Below are 13,970 nucleotides of genomic sequence, written 5' to 3'. Positions count from 1 at the left end.
GAGAGAATCCCAGGATTTTCTGTCAAACCAAATGCAATCTGAACACAATAAGTGTATTTTATTTATGTTTTTTCATGAGCAATTTGTAAATCCCACCCCCAATCTGTGAACACAAAGGCATTGGTAAGAGTTATCCCACAGCACACCAACAAGGCTGTTCACACTGTTATCAGTGCAGCAGAGCTGGGCAACTGGACATCTTGGGCATCATTTCCAGCAAGGCCTAAACTTGGCTCTCAAGTCTTCAGATCCAGAAGTTCTAATGGGAAGAACTAACTGGTGAAAACACACAGTCATGAAGGTTAGCCACAGAAAAGACGTTGGAAATCATTCTCCCCTACTCTCTGGCAGGCGTGAACATCAGACATTACTTATGAGGATCACAGAGCAGGTCAGGGGCACTAGGCTCAGGGCAGCGACAGTCATTCTTCTTCACAGCTCCACAGCTGCCCTGTTTGGGCCTGAATGCTCTCTCCACATAGAGTCCCTAGTTCCTCACACCAAATCTCTGAGGAAGGCCTGGCCTTTTAGTTCAGCCAATGGCGGCTGGCCATGTGCCCATTTTCAGGGAGTGTCTTGTCTGACTGGAGGCAGATTGTTAAAGCCAAGTCCCCCCGTCCTAGAGTATGCAGTGCTGATGAGGAGAAAGATAATAACCCCACATTCACAGAAATGAATGTCAACCTAGGTCAGGATCAAATGTAGAGTGTGGAGTCAGGCAGAGACACCCACTGTGGAATATCGTGTCATGGTGAGGGGAGAGATGGAGTTGTCATAGTCCCCATTTTAGATAGTGATAAGAAGGGCCCTTCTGAGCCAGCGACAGGGCTTTGCTAAGACATGAGGAATAGAGAGGGAGAGAGAACCATCTGCCATCTTTCAGGAACAGTTGTGGCAGACAGAGCCAAAATGTAAGTGACCTGAAATGAAGACACATTTAGGATGTTTGAGGAATGGCAGGAAGGCCACCTGGGTTGCATGAGGGTGGCTTCTCCTCAGCTCTGGAGGTAATTTGAGAGGAAGGTCCACTCAAAAGTTCAAATACCTGGAGTTTCAGGAATTCCTGTGTGTTATATGTTCAGATGTTCAACCCTCAAAGTCAGTAAGTACTCAGCCAGAGGTTGGGGTTCAGGCCTGGGCCCTACCCACTATATGACTGAGGCAGGTGGATTGCCCCTATGACCTGCTCACATCTGTAAAGACCTAATTTCCACAAAAGGTCACAGTCCAAGTACTGGAGGTTGTGACATCAGGACCTTCTGGTGGGACACACTTCAACTCCTGAGCCCTTCTTTAGGAAATGCAGGGTGTGACAGACAATGGTAATGTCCCTCAATACTGGGTCCACCCTAGATGCTACTCTGGGGTCTTGAGTCCCTGTCACCCTCTCCAGGATTCAGGAGCCAGGTGTGACTGGGGTCAAGGGTGTGAAGGGCCACTTCTGTCCTGGGCAAGCAGGCAGCAGAGGTTAAGTGCTAACCCAGCTGCACAGATGAGGAGTGGGGAGGACAGGAGGGGAGGGAGCAGGGAGGAGGCCAGAGGAGCAGAGGGGACAGCTGGGGACAGAGTCCACCTGAAGAAGAGGGGGGAAAGGGAGTCGCTGGTGGGTAAGTGGGACAGGGCCCAGGGCGGGGATGAAGGGAGCCCAGATGGACAGGGAGGCTGTGCTGTGACAGCAGACCAGGAGCCACATGGTCACACAGCGTCACTCAGCAAGCTTTATTAGACACCTGTGTCCTCAGAGCTGATTTGGCCCTGAGGATCTAGTCCATGACAGGGCCATTCCTCCTTCCCTGGTGTCACCCGCCCACGGGGGCTGCAGCAGTGAGGTGAAATGACAAGGGAGAGTTAGGTGGCCTTGGTCTCCATCACCACATCCATTTTGGCCACATGAACATTGGACACGGTGGCTCTGATGCTCAGGGAGCCATGCTTCAGCTCCAGGGCCCCCTGAGGGGTCTGCAGGATGCACTTCACCACCTTGGGATCCGGGGCCTCCTTCTCCATGATGCTGTCAAAGACCTGCTCCAGGTTGACATTCATTTCTGTGAATGTGGGGTTATTACCTTTATCCTCATCGGCACTGCATACTCTAGGATGGGGGGACTTGGCTTTAACAATCTGCCTCCAGTCAGACAAGACACTCCCTGAAAATGGGCACATGGCCAACCACCATGGGCTGAATTCACAGGCCAGGCCTTCCTCAGAGATTTGGTGTGAGGAATTTGGGACTCTATGTGGAGAGAGCATTCAGGCCCAAACAGGGCAGCTGTGGAGCTGTGAAGAAGAATGACTGTTGCTGCCCTGAGCCTAGTGCCCCTGACCTGCTCTGTGATCCTCATAAGTAATGTCTGATGTTCACGCCTGCCAGAGAGTAGGAGAGAATGATTTCCAACGTCTTTTCTGTGGCTAACCTTCATGACTGTGTGTTTTCACCAGTTAGTTCTTCCCATTAGAACTTCTGGATCTGAAGACTTGAGAGCCAAGTTTAGGCCTTGCTGGAAATGATGCCCAAGATGTCCAGTTGCCCAGCTCTGCTGCACTGATAACAGTGTGAACAGCCTTGTTGGTGTGCTGTGGGATAACCCTTTCCAATGCGTTTGTGTTCAATGGTGGGGGTGGGATTTACAAATTGCTCATGAAAAAACATAAATAAAATACACTTATTGTGTTCAGATTGCATTTGGTTTGACAGAAAATCCTGGGACTTTCTTATGGTGATGTTGAACAATGATGTGGCTTGTCACTAATATTTGTGGATTCTAAGTTCTTTGAGTATAGAGTAAGGAGTAAGATGCAGGAGACTAACACTACATAGCTCTGCTGCATGACCTCCAATTTTAGTGAATTGTACAGTGAACTAAAAGCAGCAGAGGTAGAGTTTATTTTGACTTTACCTTCATTACACGATTATGGAGAAAAATTTCATAACACCTACCAGGGGCCAATGAGTGAACAGTCCAGTTCAGTTCTAAATGTATCCTAGGATAACTGGTACCTTTGTTTGTGTCACTCTTGACAAATGGTGCTTTAAATATGCAGAAATTGGTGAGGGAGATACCCAGAGTCACTTATAGGAGAACAGAAAACTGTGTCCCAAGTCTCAGTCAATTCCTAACCACTCATTAAACCTCAGCTCAGATAAAACCATGTGTTAAATGCTGAGTAGAAATGAGAGCTCAGAATAAATCCTTCCTTTTACCATTGATGTAAGTTTTATAATTCCCAAACAGAGCAATTGTTATTTATGATGTAAATACCACCAGGAAGGAAAATAAAACTAGTCTGGAAATTACACTCCTCCAGATCATCATCATAACACAATCTGGAGATGCACGTAAAGAAGAGGAACCCTAGGTGCTGCTACATTATATTTCTTGTTTTAAGAAAGAAAAGCAATTCTAGGTGATATTCATCTTACATTGGTGGACTTCTGTCTGTTTAAAATTATACAATATTTTTTTAAATGCCAAGATTTCAAAGTGAATAGGGAAATTCCAGTCATTTTTACAATCAAGTGATCAGGGAAGCAAAAACAGGATCAGAATGAAGAAAAGGGTTTTAAATTCTGTCAGAGCTTTGTAGGTACACATGGGAGTTGGGTTCATGCAGAGAAACCCACCCATGTGTGGAAGTTTATTTCCCTTCGTGATCCCCCTTCCCCGCATGCCCCTCCCCCTCCATTCTCCTCCTCTAACCAACTAGAATTCCTTTTGCTCCTGGATTATCTTATATTTCATTGGTTCTCTATGTTATCCTATCCTCCCACCCCCTTTTCCTGTAGAAGTGGTTTTTATGTGAAGAACCCCTCAGTCCTGAGCATGTCCCAGGACAGGAAAACCATCACAGTGTCCATGGAAGGTCCTGGATCTGTCAGAGGTTACTCCCATGGGAACAGCCCTTTGGGGAAACCCAACATCTTCTCCTGGTAAACTTTATCAAAGGCCTCAGCTTGGGCCACTGTGAGGTGATTCTTCCAGTCCCCACAGATGCCTGGAAAACATGAAGTAGACACAGATCAGATCTAGGGAGAGGTCTAAAGATGGCAACCTCCTCCCTGCTCTGTGTAGACAGCAGAGTGACCCTGGGTCATTGGTGAGGCCTTCTCCTGCCTGGACACCATGTGCATTTCCCTTCTCCCTGTCTGGAAAGTGTGTCCTGACCTCCCTGCTCTCCCAAACCTTCCTGCACAGAATCCACAGGTAGCGATCCTGTCTATAAATCAGAACATCTGGACTGGAACTAAGTCTGACCACTTGTTTTTTGAGTCCTTTGACTCAAACTAACAAAATTTCTGACCTGGGTAATGAGAGCAGGTCACACCTAGTCTCTCTGCTTTGGCCAATCCCTGTGATCAGTTCTTCTGCACAAGGAACCCATGTTGACTCTTGCCTAACCCACTGGGTCCAGTCCCTTGTGGCTCAGAGTCTCCCAGGACATCCAGTCTCCTTCAGCCAAGTTCCCTGGTGCTTTGAGGCTCTAGCTGCAGGGTCCTTGTTGGTTGACTCCATCCCTGGGACTGCCCATTTGCTCTCTGATCCATGACACAATCTTCTGATTCAGCTTCAGACATGCCAGGCTGCCCCCTCCTCAGGGTGTTTACCTTTCCTGCTCCTTACCCCAGAGTCTGTCCCAGCAGACACCTTCTCCTCTGTCCATTGGCCTCACTCATATGTTACTCCAGTGCATTGACTCAGTGGGGCTCTCAGCTCAGAACTGTACATCTCTATGCTCGTTCATAGCAATGATCAAACATGAGATGTTCTGTGTACTTACTTTTTGAATGTGCATAAGGTATGCATTTCTAACATATTAAGGTACGAAAGGATTTTCACAAATTGCCTAAGAATTACTGCTTAAAGGAATTACACCATACATGCTCAATAAATATTTTTTGAAAGGACTGATAAAGAATGAGGAATAGACTAGCATAACACCCTGGTTTACAGACAATGATTTTAAAAACTCCCTGGAGGGATTACCCTGTGACAGGGTGGTGGTGGTGGAATGCTAAAGATTTGCACATAATTTTTATCTTTTACTCAGGTAATTACAGCATTATTTGTCATATATATTAATTTTCACATAGGAGACTGATCTAATTAATGAATTAATTAAAATATAACAATAGCTAAATGAATGTAAGATAGGCATGTAAACAATACACTTAGATGAATATAAAGTAGCAGCCTATGTCACATGTCATGGCTGTCCTAATACCACACATGACTCATACTCATCTTCATTAGTAGAACAATCTTTACTGATTTCCTCTGCCAGGCCTGGGCTCCTCCTCAAGTCCCATCACCAACTCTGTTTTATGGCTCTGTGCTCCAGGCTCACCAGGTGGCAGGAATCCTGACCTCCTGAATATCCCTTGAAACATTTAGTATACTGATACCACGGGTCACCATTTGAGATCCATGTGAACTGGAGGAACTTTGCAAAACAGGTTCTGTCACTACTTGGAACAGACATTTTCAATAGGCCTGAACCCAAAGGTGGGGACATAATTGATCTTTCCTCACAGGAAGGAGGTCTTACAAAGTCTCATAGTAAATGCCCTCCTCTCTACTCTCTCCAATCGTGTCTTTCTTTGTGTATCTCTCTCTTTAGGACAGTGCTCTGTGGTAAGTCACCAGTGGAGTGGCCCAGACACCACCATCTCCAGAGCCCCCTCCTCCCCAAGACTGAGGCAACCTTCTCCAGGTACCTGCAGCCCACCCCAGTCCCATGAACACAGCTTTCCTGAAGGAAACGAGAGGCTCTGGGCCATGAAGGATTCAAGTTGAAATGTCCCAACACCTGCATTCTTAGTGCCAGGGGTAAACACAAGATGCCCACGTAGTCTAACCCATTCTGAATCCAGGGCATTTACCTTTTCTTGTAATTAAGAAAGGCTTATTAATGAAAGTTTCAGGCAACATTTCAAAGTTGGACATCTTGTTTAGTTTCATGACTTGGAAGGAGCTGTTCTTGAGGACAGAGTCCAGTTCTTCTGGAGTCAACTTCTTTCCCAGGAACTGACAGATCCTCTCTATGGTGCTTCTTGGGTCCTACATGTGAACATGAAGAGAGAAGCTATGAACAGGCAGGAGAGAAGGACCTGGAGGATGGGAAGGGTGTTAGGAAGGCTGTGGGAGGAAGAGGAGGGGAATGACATCAGGATGGGAGAAGCCTGCTCTGGACAACAGATGGAGGGAGGCAGAGACAGGGCCAGCAGAGGGCGTGAGGTATGTGGTGACATGAAGATCACAGGGGCTTCCCAGGAGGCTGAGTCAGGACACCCCAAAGGAAGGGCCTGGGGATTCCAAGGAGACACCTGAGGTTTCAAGATAAGGCAGGGAGACAAAGTCCCCAAAGGCTAATCCTCACCCCAAGTGACCCTGCGTCCCTTGACTGGCACTGAATAACACACGGGGCTTTACAATATCTCCTTAACTTGACCCCATGGTTATCGATGGGTTTTCCTGGGAGATCACAGCAAGGGAACAGGTCATTATGAGAAGAGAGGATTTCCTTGGAGACCTAGACCTCCTGTCAGCACCATAGTCCTTTATTATAGTGATGTTTTCAGGAGCCCCAGTCACTGAGTGACAAGAAGACCCCACGGTGGCAATGATGTAAGAACATGTTGTTGGTTGAAGCGGAGAATCACAGGGAGTGTGCAGCTTGCTGCTGAGGTGGCTGAAGGTGGCACCAAGGCTCCTCCCTGAGGACTGACCTCATGCTGAGGACACAGCAGAACAGGAAGCAGCTGCAGGAAAGTGACCAGGGTCCCTTCTCCAGGGGAAACAGATGTCTGAGCCTGTGCCACCTTCTCTGTCCCCAAGACACACCCACAGGAGAAGTGTCTTCTAAGGTCTGCTCACTCTTTTACTTTTTGTTCATTTTGACCACTTCTGAAAAAGCTTCTAAATATTTTAAAGCTTTCTGTTTCATCTGGAGCTCATAGGCACTTTTCTCTGCACCAGCAGAAAAATAGTGTTAGGCTAAGTACCTGCTCAATGTGTGACAATCCAGTCAGTGTAAGTGGCACATCTGCAAAGTCAGATGACAGTATTTATTTAGTTGGGAATATTCAAAATCCTTTCCATTTGCTATTTTGAAATATATACTTAGTTACTCTTCTCCTCAGTTGCCACCTTGTGCCTCAGATCACTGGAAGTCATTGCTATTCCCAGCTGTACCCTGCCCCCACCCACCAGGGCTGAGGTCATCCACAGGCCCTGCCTGTTACTCCAGCCCCTGACCCCTCACAATAGTCACCCAAAGTGGCACCTCACATTCATGTCACTTTGTCAGTGAAGGGGGAAGCCAGAAAGGTGGACCTAACTCTGGGATTAGTGCTTTCTGCCCCACTCCTTCTGATGGCTAGGTTTCTGGGAACAGAGGAGGTCCTGCAGGCAGAGACCCTGGCAGCCCTAGTGGGTGGCATAAGTCCTGGCACTCTAGCTCGGTTTGGGGAAGGGCCCTCTAGAGGTTGCCAGATGCAATTAGTTGGAAGATATGAAGAAAGAACTTGGAGCTTGAGGAGCATCTCACAGAAGTAGGGAAGGCAAAGGCTCATCTCCTCTCAGTGCCGTCCACAGCCTGTGCTTTGACAGGGAACGTGGAAGGGAGATACTGAAGACCATGAACGTTGGGGAGAGTGAGGATGTTGGGGTGCTGTAGGCGCCAACCATGAGAGGGGGCTCACCTTCTGCAGCTCTTCATAACTCAGCAGCAGGACGTTCTCTCTGTCTCTCATGGACATCCAGCCACGAATGTGCTCAAACCATGATCCATAGAGCACTGTGGGGCAGGCACAGGGGTGCAGGTTACACACTGCCAAAACAGGGCTGTACCATCTGTGTTACTCTACACACAGTGACAGCTTGATTCACATACTATTGATCAATGCTACTCAAACTAGGTATTGAAATAGAGAGGGGATCTTTCCTGAATTCATTCTATGGAACTAGTCACATAGTGATACCCAACTGGGAAACACAGATCAAGTAAGAAAACAACAGACCCATATTCCAGCTGAACACAGATACAGAACAGCTTATTAAAATTTCATCAAATCCTATTCAGCATTAAGATTATACTCAGGACATGATGTGTTCACACTTTAAGACTGTACATCACGGGGCTGGGGATGTGGCTCAAGCAGTAGCGCGCTCGCCTGGCATGCGTGCAGCCCAGGTTCGATCCTCAGCACCACATACAAACAAAGATGTTGTGTCCACCGAGAACTAAAAAATAAATATTAAAAATTCCCTCCTCTCTCACTCTCTCCTCTCTCACTCTCTCTTTAAAAAAAAAAAGAAAGAAATTCAGCCTCCCTCTAGATGGCCATCTTAGATCCTCAAACTTATTAAAAAAAAAAAAAGACTGTACATCACGAGATGCTGATTTCAATCCAGGGATGTAAGGTTGGTCAACACAGGCAAATCCATAATGTTTCACCACATCAATAGAATTTGCCTTGACAGAGGTATTTGGCTGAGCATCATGAGGTCTGTGTGTGACAAACCCCAAGCCAACATCATGTCAATCGGGGAAAATCTGGAAGCATCTCTCCTAACATCAGGAACAAGGCAAGGATGTCCACTTTCACCACTGCCTTTCAATAGAGCTCTAGAGACTCGAGCCAGAGATGTTGGCAGAGAAGGGAATCAAAACCTCACCAGTGGAAAAGAAAGAAGCCGCTTGATCACTGTTTGCAGGTGATAGGAGGCTCTGCTGTGAACACCCAAGAACCTTTCCCCCAAAACTCCTAGAACTGATCAATTGAGGAAAATAGCAACATACAAAATCAACATGCAAAAAATAAGCACTTTTCTTCATCAAGAGAATGAATCTGCTGAGGAAGAATTCAAGAATGCAATTCCATTCACAAAGGTTTCAACAAATCCCCAAGTAGAGGAATGTGATGGTGCAAACCTGTATCCCAGATACTCAGGAAGCTGAGGCAGAAGAATCAAGAGTTCAAACCTGCCTCAGCAACTTAGGGAGGCCCTCTCTCTAGATAAAGTATGAAAAGGGACTGGGGATATGGCTCAGTTATAGAGCACTTGACTAACACCTGCAGAGCCCTGGGTTTAAACCCCAGTGTCATAGAATAATAATAATAATGCTGAAACTATCATTTTTAAAATTCGATCCAGTCTCAAATCATACTGAAGAGATATAGTAACAAAAAAGTGTGCTAATATCAAAACATTCACTTAGATCAGTACATTAGAAGAGAAGACTCAGAGACAGACCCACAAAGATGGAGTCAAATGATCCTCAAGTAAGGCATCAAAAGCAGATGTTGGAGAAAACAAAGCCTATTCAATAAATGGTGCTTGGAAAACTGAAAATATACAGTTAGATTGATGAAGCTAAATCCTGCAGAAAAAATCAACTCCAAGTGGATCAAAAACAGGAATTAGACCTTAAACACTGTAACTACTACTGGAAATCGTAGTGCCTATCCTCCTACCTGTAGGTGCAAGTGTTACTTCTATAAGAATCCCAGTGTTCAGGAAAGAAAACCAGGAGTTGATAAATGGAGAGGCTCAAGTTAAAAGCTTCCGCAGTGTGGAGACAAGACAGAGAGAGAGAGGGCTCACAGAAGGGAGCAAAATCTTTTCCAGCTAGTTTCTGACAGAAGATTAACATCCAGAACATAAAAAGAACTCAAAATAACTTCATTATTATTATTTCTTTCTTCTAATTAGTTTTACATAGAGTAGAATGCATTTTGATTCCTTGTACACAAACGGAACACAACTTTTCATTTCCCTGGTTTGCACATTGTGGAGTCTGCACTCACACATGGACTTAGGATAATGATGTCCATCTCATTCCACCGTCTTTCCTGCCCCCATGTCTCCTCCCCGGCTTTGCCCAATCAAAGTTCATCTGTACTTCCCTTGACCATCTCTTTTGGTTCAGGGTCAACTTATCACAGAGAACATTTGGCCTTTGCTTTTTAACATTGGCTTTCTTTGCATAGCATGATATTCTAAACCTCCATCCATTTACCTGCAAATGCTATAATTTATTCTCTCTTAATGCTGAGTAATAGTCCACTGTATCTAAGTGACATAGTTTCTTTATCCAATAATCTATTGAAGGTCATCTAGGTTGCTTCCAAGTTTAGCTATTGTGATTGAGCTGGTATGAATACTGAAGTGTCTGTGTCGCTATTGTCTGCTGATTGTCCTTTGGGTAAACACCAAAAAGTGGAATAGCTGGGTCAAATGTGGTTCCATTCCAAGACTTCTAAGGAATCTCCATACTGCTTTCCAGAGTTGTTTCACCAATTTGCAGTGCCACTAGCAATGTATGAGTGTGTCATATCCCCTGACCACATCCTTACCACACTTCTTATTGCTTGTGTTTTTGAAAATTGCCATTATTACTGAATTGAGATGAAATCTTAAAGTCGTTTTAATTTTACATTTCTCTACTTACTGGAGATGTTGAACACTTTTTCATGTATTTGTTGATTGATTGTATATCTTCTTCTGAGAAGTGCCTGTTCAGTTCCTTAGTCCATTTAATGATTTGGGATAAGACCAGAAATCTTAACACCAAAAATCAAATAACCAAATCAACAGATGGGAAATCACAATCATTTCTCAAAAGAAGGAATACAATGGCCAATAATTTTATAAGAAAAATTTTTAATGTCTTTAACAACCAGAGAAAAGCAAATTGAAACTACACGGAGATCCTGTCTCACTCCAGTTACAATGGCAATCATCAAGAACACAAATAGGAATAAACACTGGCAGGGATTGAGTGAAAAGGAGCACTTACACACTATTGGAAATGGAGATTAGTACAACACCATGGAAATCAGTCTGAAGTTTCCTCAAAAGACTAGGAATGGAGCCAGCATGTGCCCTAATCATAGAGCTCCTTGGATCCATCAAAACAAAGTCAGCACACTATAGCAACACATGCCCCCAGGTGGATAGCAGTTCAACTCCCAGCAGCTGAGCTCTGGGACCAGCCTTGGTGTCCACTGACTGATGAATGGATACAGAGAATGAGGTTCATACACAATGGAATTTACTCAGTCATAAAGAAGGACTAAATTATGTCATTTGCAGGAAAATGGATGGCAGTGGAGACCAGCATGCTGAGTGAAACAACCCAGACTCACTGAGTCAAGGGTTGCCTGCTTTCTCTCATACGTGGAAATTATGCAGAAGAAGAATAAAATAGGTATACCACAAAATAGGGAAAAGACCAGCAGAGTACAGGACAGAGACCTATATGTGAAGAACACTCACCGTTTCCTTGGATGAACCACTGAAAATACTGTTCCAGTGACTCTGGTTGCTTACATACTTTTGTCATAATCTGATGATAATAACCTGACACAAGAACATCTTTGGGATTTCTCATGATATAGATCACCTTAAATTAGGGAAAATGAGAAAATGAAAAATCAGTCTCAGTCATTTCCCACCTTGATCTTGATCTTTCCCCAGGCAGTTCTTCCTTAATCTTTATTAAACATGTTGGGTTCCTTTAATAAATTAGTTATAGCGTTCACTCACCAAATATACATATTATTATTATTATTTTAATTTACATATAACTGCAGAATGCATTACAATTCTTAATTTGTTAGATCTTGGATATCCATGATCTGTACTGATCATCCATCCGCCATGGGGAGGCTGGAGAGGCTGCTCATCACAGAGCATAGTGACGTGTAGAGGGCTGGCGTCATTACCTAGCTAGCCACGACTCCTAGCAGTCCCCTGGATGTGAGAATTCTTCAATGTGTGCAGGTCTGCTCCCCAAATACAGGTAACACTGACTTGGGTGCTCCCTTGTACCTGGCAAGAGGCTGCGATTGAGTGAGAATTGGCAGACATCTCTAAGAAGTGTATGCTGGGACACTCCAGTGTAGATGCAGTTATAATTCTGGTTACACATGGAATGTGGTTTTCTAAGATTCTGACTTTAGCCAGTCATATTACCCCTAAATTCAGCTGAGGCTAATGTGCAGAATGGTCCGATTTCTTGCATTCAAGTGTGGTCTGGTTGTGGCCACATGAAGCTAAATAATATCTGGGAATCGCAGTCTCACCAATCTACCCAGTGAGCACTCACCCCAGCAGATCTGCAGGGTTAACCTGGGCACATGGAAGGGGAAAACATGGGCTGAACATTAGGCACTGACCTTGGCCTTGGAAGTGAATAGAGACTTGGGGAAGAGATGGAAGGGGAGGTGAGAGGAAATGATCCGCGGGCCCTCTCTCTCATTTAAATGTTTATATCCCATATCTGTCTCTATCCAGGGTGAGCGTTCCCAGGTGGGCACAGATCGAATCCACTTGGTATCACCATTGGAGTGAATCAGGCAGAGAATTTCAATCATCCAGTTGGTTCCTAGAAGGAAGAAAATTTGACCTTCACTCACTTCATCTGGCTTGTGAACAAAACATATGATAAAATACATAACATGCACTTTACCATTTGCCCATTTTAAGCATGCCATGGGGTGGTGCTGAGCAGTGTTCAGCATGTTCCTGCTGTTGCTCAGCTGATGTCCAGAAGCTTTTTGTCTTGAAAAACTGAATCTCTCTGCTTCTTAACATCATTTCCCTACTAATTCCGTCTTTCAGGCCCTCTGTTTCTGTGAACTTGACTACTCTTTGCCCCATGGATTCCTATACTATTTGTCATGTTGTGCCCATCAGACTGCACTTAGCATGAGGCCCAGTATTGACGTATATTGTAGAAGGAGTCAGCCTGTCGTCCTGGTTAAGGCTGAATCATACTCCATTGTATCAACTCCCCACGTTTTTTTTTTTTTTTTTTTTTGCATGTTAAACTACCAGTGAATTTTTGGATGCTTCCAACCCTTGGCTCTTGGCTGAGATCCTTCTAATATGTCCCAACTTCCCTTGACTTTCTAACCTCGTGTCTCTTTAAAGGTCATTGGTCCCAATCTTTGCCCAGTTTGCACTGCTCCTGCCCCCAGCCCCTCTCCTGTAGGTGCATGGCACATGTCCTTTCAGTCCCTTGAATTTTCCATGCTTTCTGATTCCCAGGCTCTGTCCATGCTGAGACTCCTGATCTACAATACGCCTCCACCACATGACCTCCTTTCTGACTTTTTATTCCTATTGAGCTGGTATTTCACCAGTAGGTCTTCACAGGTCACCCTCTTCCACCTGCTTCTCCCGTGTCACCACAAAAATGCCCAAATCTGCTTACGTTTAACTCCTATATCTCCCTCTCATACCTCAGATGAGCCCTCCTGAGCACTTAGTCACTCTGTCCTAGTCTGGATGCAAATGGCCTGGGGCACTGCCCCTTCTTCCCCAAAGCAGGGGTCTCTGGCATGGACAGGGCAGGCCATCCATCTGCTGAGCAAGAGAGGAATGCAGCCACCACCTTTCCCATGATGGTCCCTGTCCTGTTTCCTTACCTGATTTGGGGTAGGTCACCAATACTGTGTCTTCATCCTTTATCACAAACTGAGCACATGCTTCTTTCAAAACTTCAGAACTAAAACCAAGCACAGGGAAAGGTATCCCTTCAAACCACAAGTAGCCATCTGTCATGGTGATGAGCTCTCTGTGGGAGGTGCAGGGGTTCCTGCTGTAGCCACCAGTGGATGTTGGGGGAGGTACTGGGAGGCTGGACTTTGAAGTAAAGTCAAAAGAATCATTAACTTTTCTGGTTGTCAAATTAACTGAGTGATTAAACAAAATTGTGACTGGTGATCAAAGTTTCTTTGCATTGAGCAATTTTGGACTCATTCTGGGAATGACACGATCAGGATCTGAGCATGAGTTCATGTACGCGACCCCATAGCAAGTGCTACAAAATAACCCCACTGAGGAATCCATGGGGCCTGTTTATTTGCATATTGAAGAGTTTTCAAAATAGAAATTTTACAAGAAATCAACAGATACAGTGTAAAAATAATAGTCTAGAAGGACTTTATGGAACTGTGGACG

The 13,970-nt window shown here is 45.0% G+C and overlaps 1 protein-coding gene across 1 annotated transcript; it reads right to left on the bottom strand.

The window, feature by feature from the left end:
- Positions 1-3,358: 3,358 nt before the first annotated feature.
- LOC101964325 (sulfotransferase 2A1) lies at positions 3,359-13,635 on the bottom strand. Its single transcript, XM_005336602.5, has 6 exons — positions 13,436-13,635; positions 12,182-12,390; positions 11,280-11,406; positions 7,700-7,794; positions 5,879-6,056; positions 3,359-3,993 (listed from the first exon to the last, which is right to left on the bottom strand). The coding sequence occupies exons 1-6, from the start codon at positions 13,569-13,571 to the stop codon at positions 3,881-3,883; spliced, it is 858 nt and encodes a 285-aa protein (XP_005336659.2). The 5' UTR covers positions 13,572-13,635; the 3' UTR covers positions 3,359-3,880.
- Positions 13,636-13,970: the final 335 nt, after the last annotated feature.

This window comes from Ictidomys tridecemlineatus, chromosome 15, assembly GCF_052094955.1.
Source record: "Ictidomys tridecemlineatus isolate mIctTri1 chromosome 15, mIctTri1.hap1, whole genome shotgun sequence".
In the NCBI taxonomy this organism is placed as follows: Eukaryota; Metazoa; Chordata; class Mammalia; order Rodentia; family Sciuridae; genus Ictidomys; species Ictidomys tridecemlineatus.
Note: the sequence above shows the minus strand (reverse complement) of the source record. Positions and strands in the feature narration are given on the sequence as shown.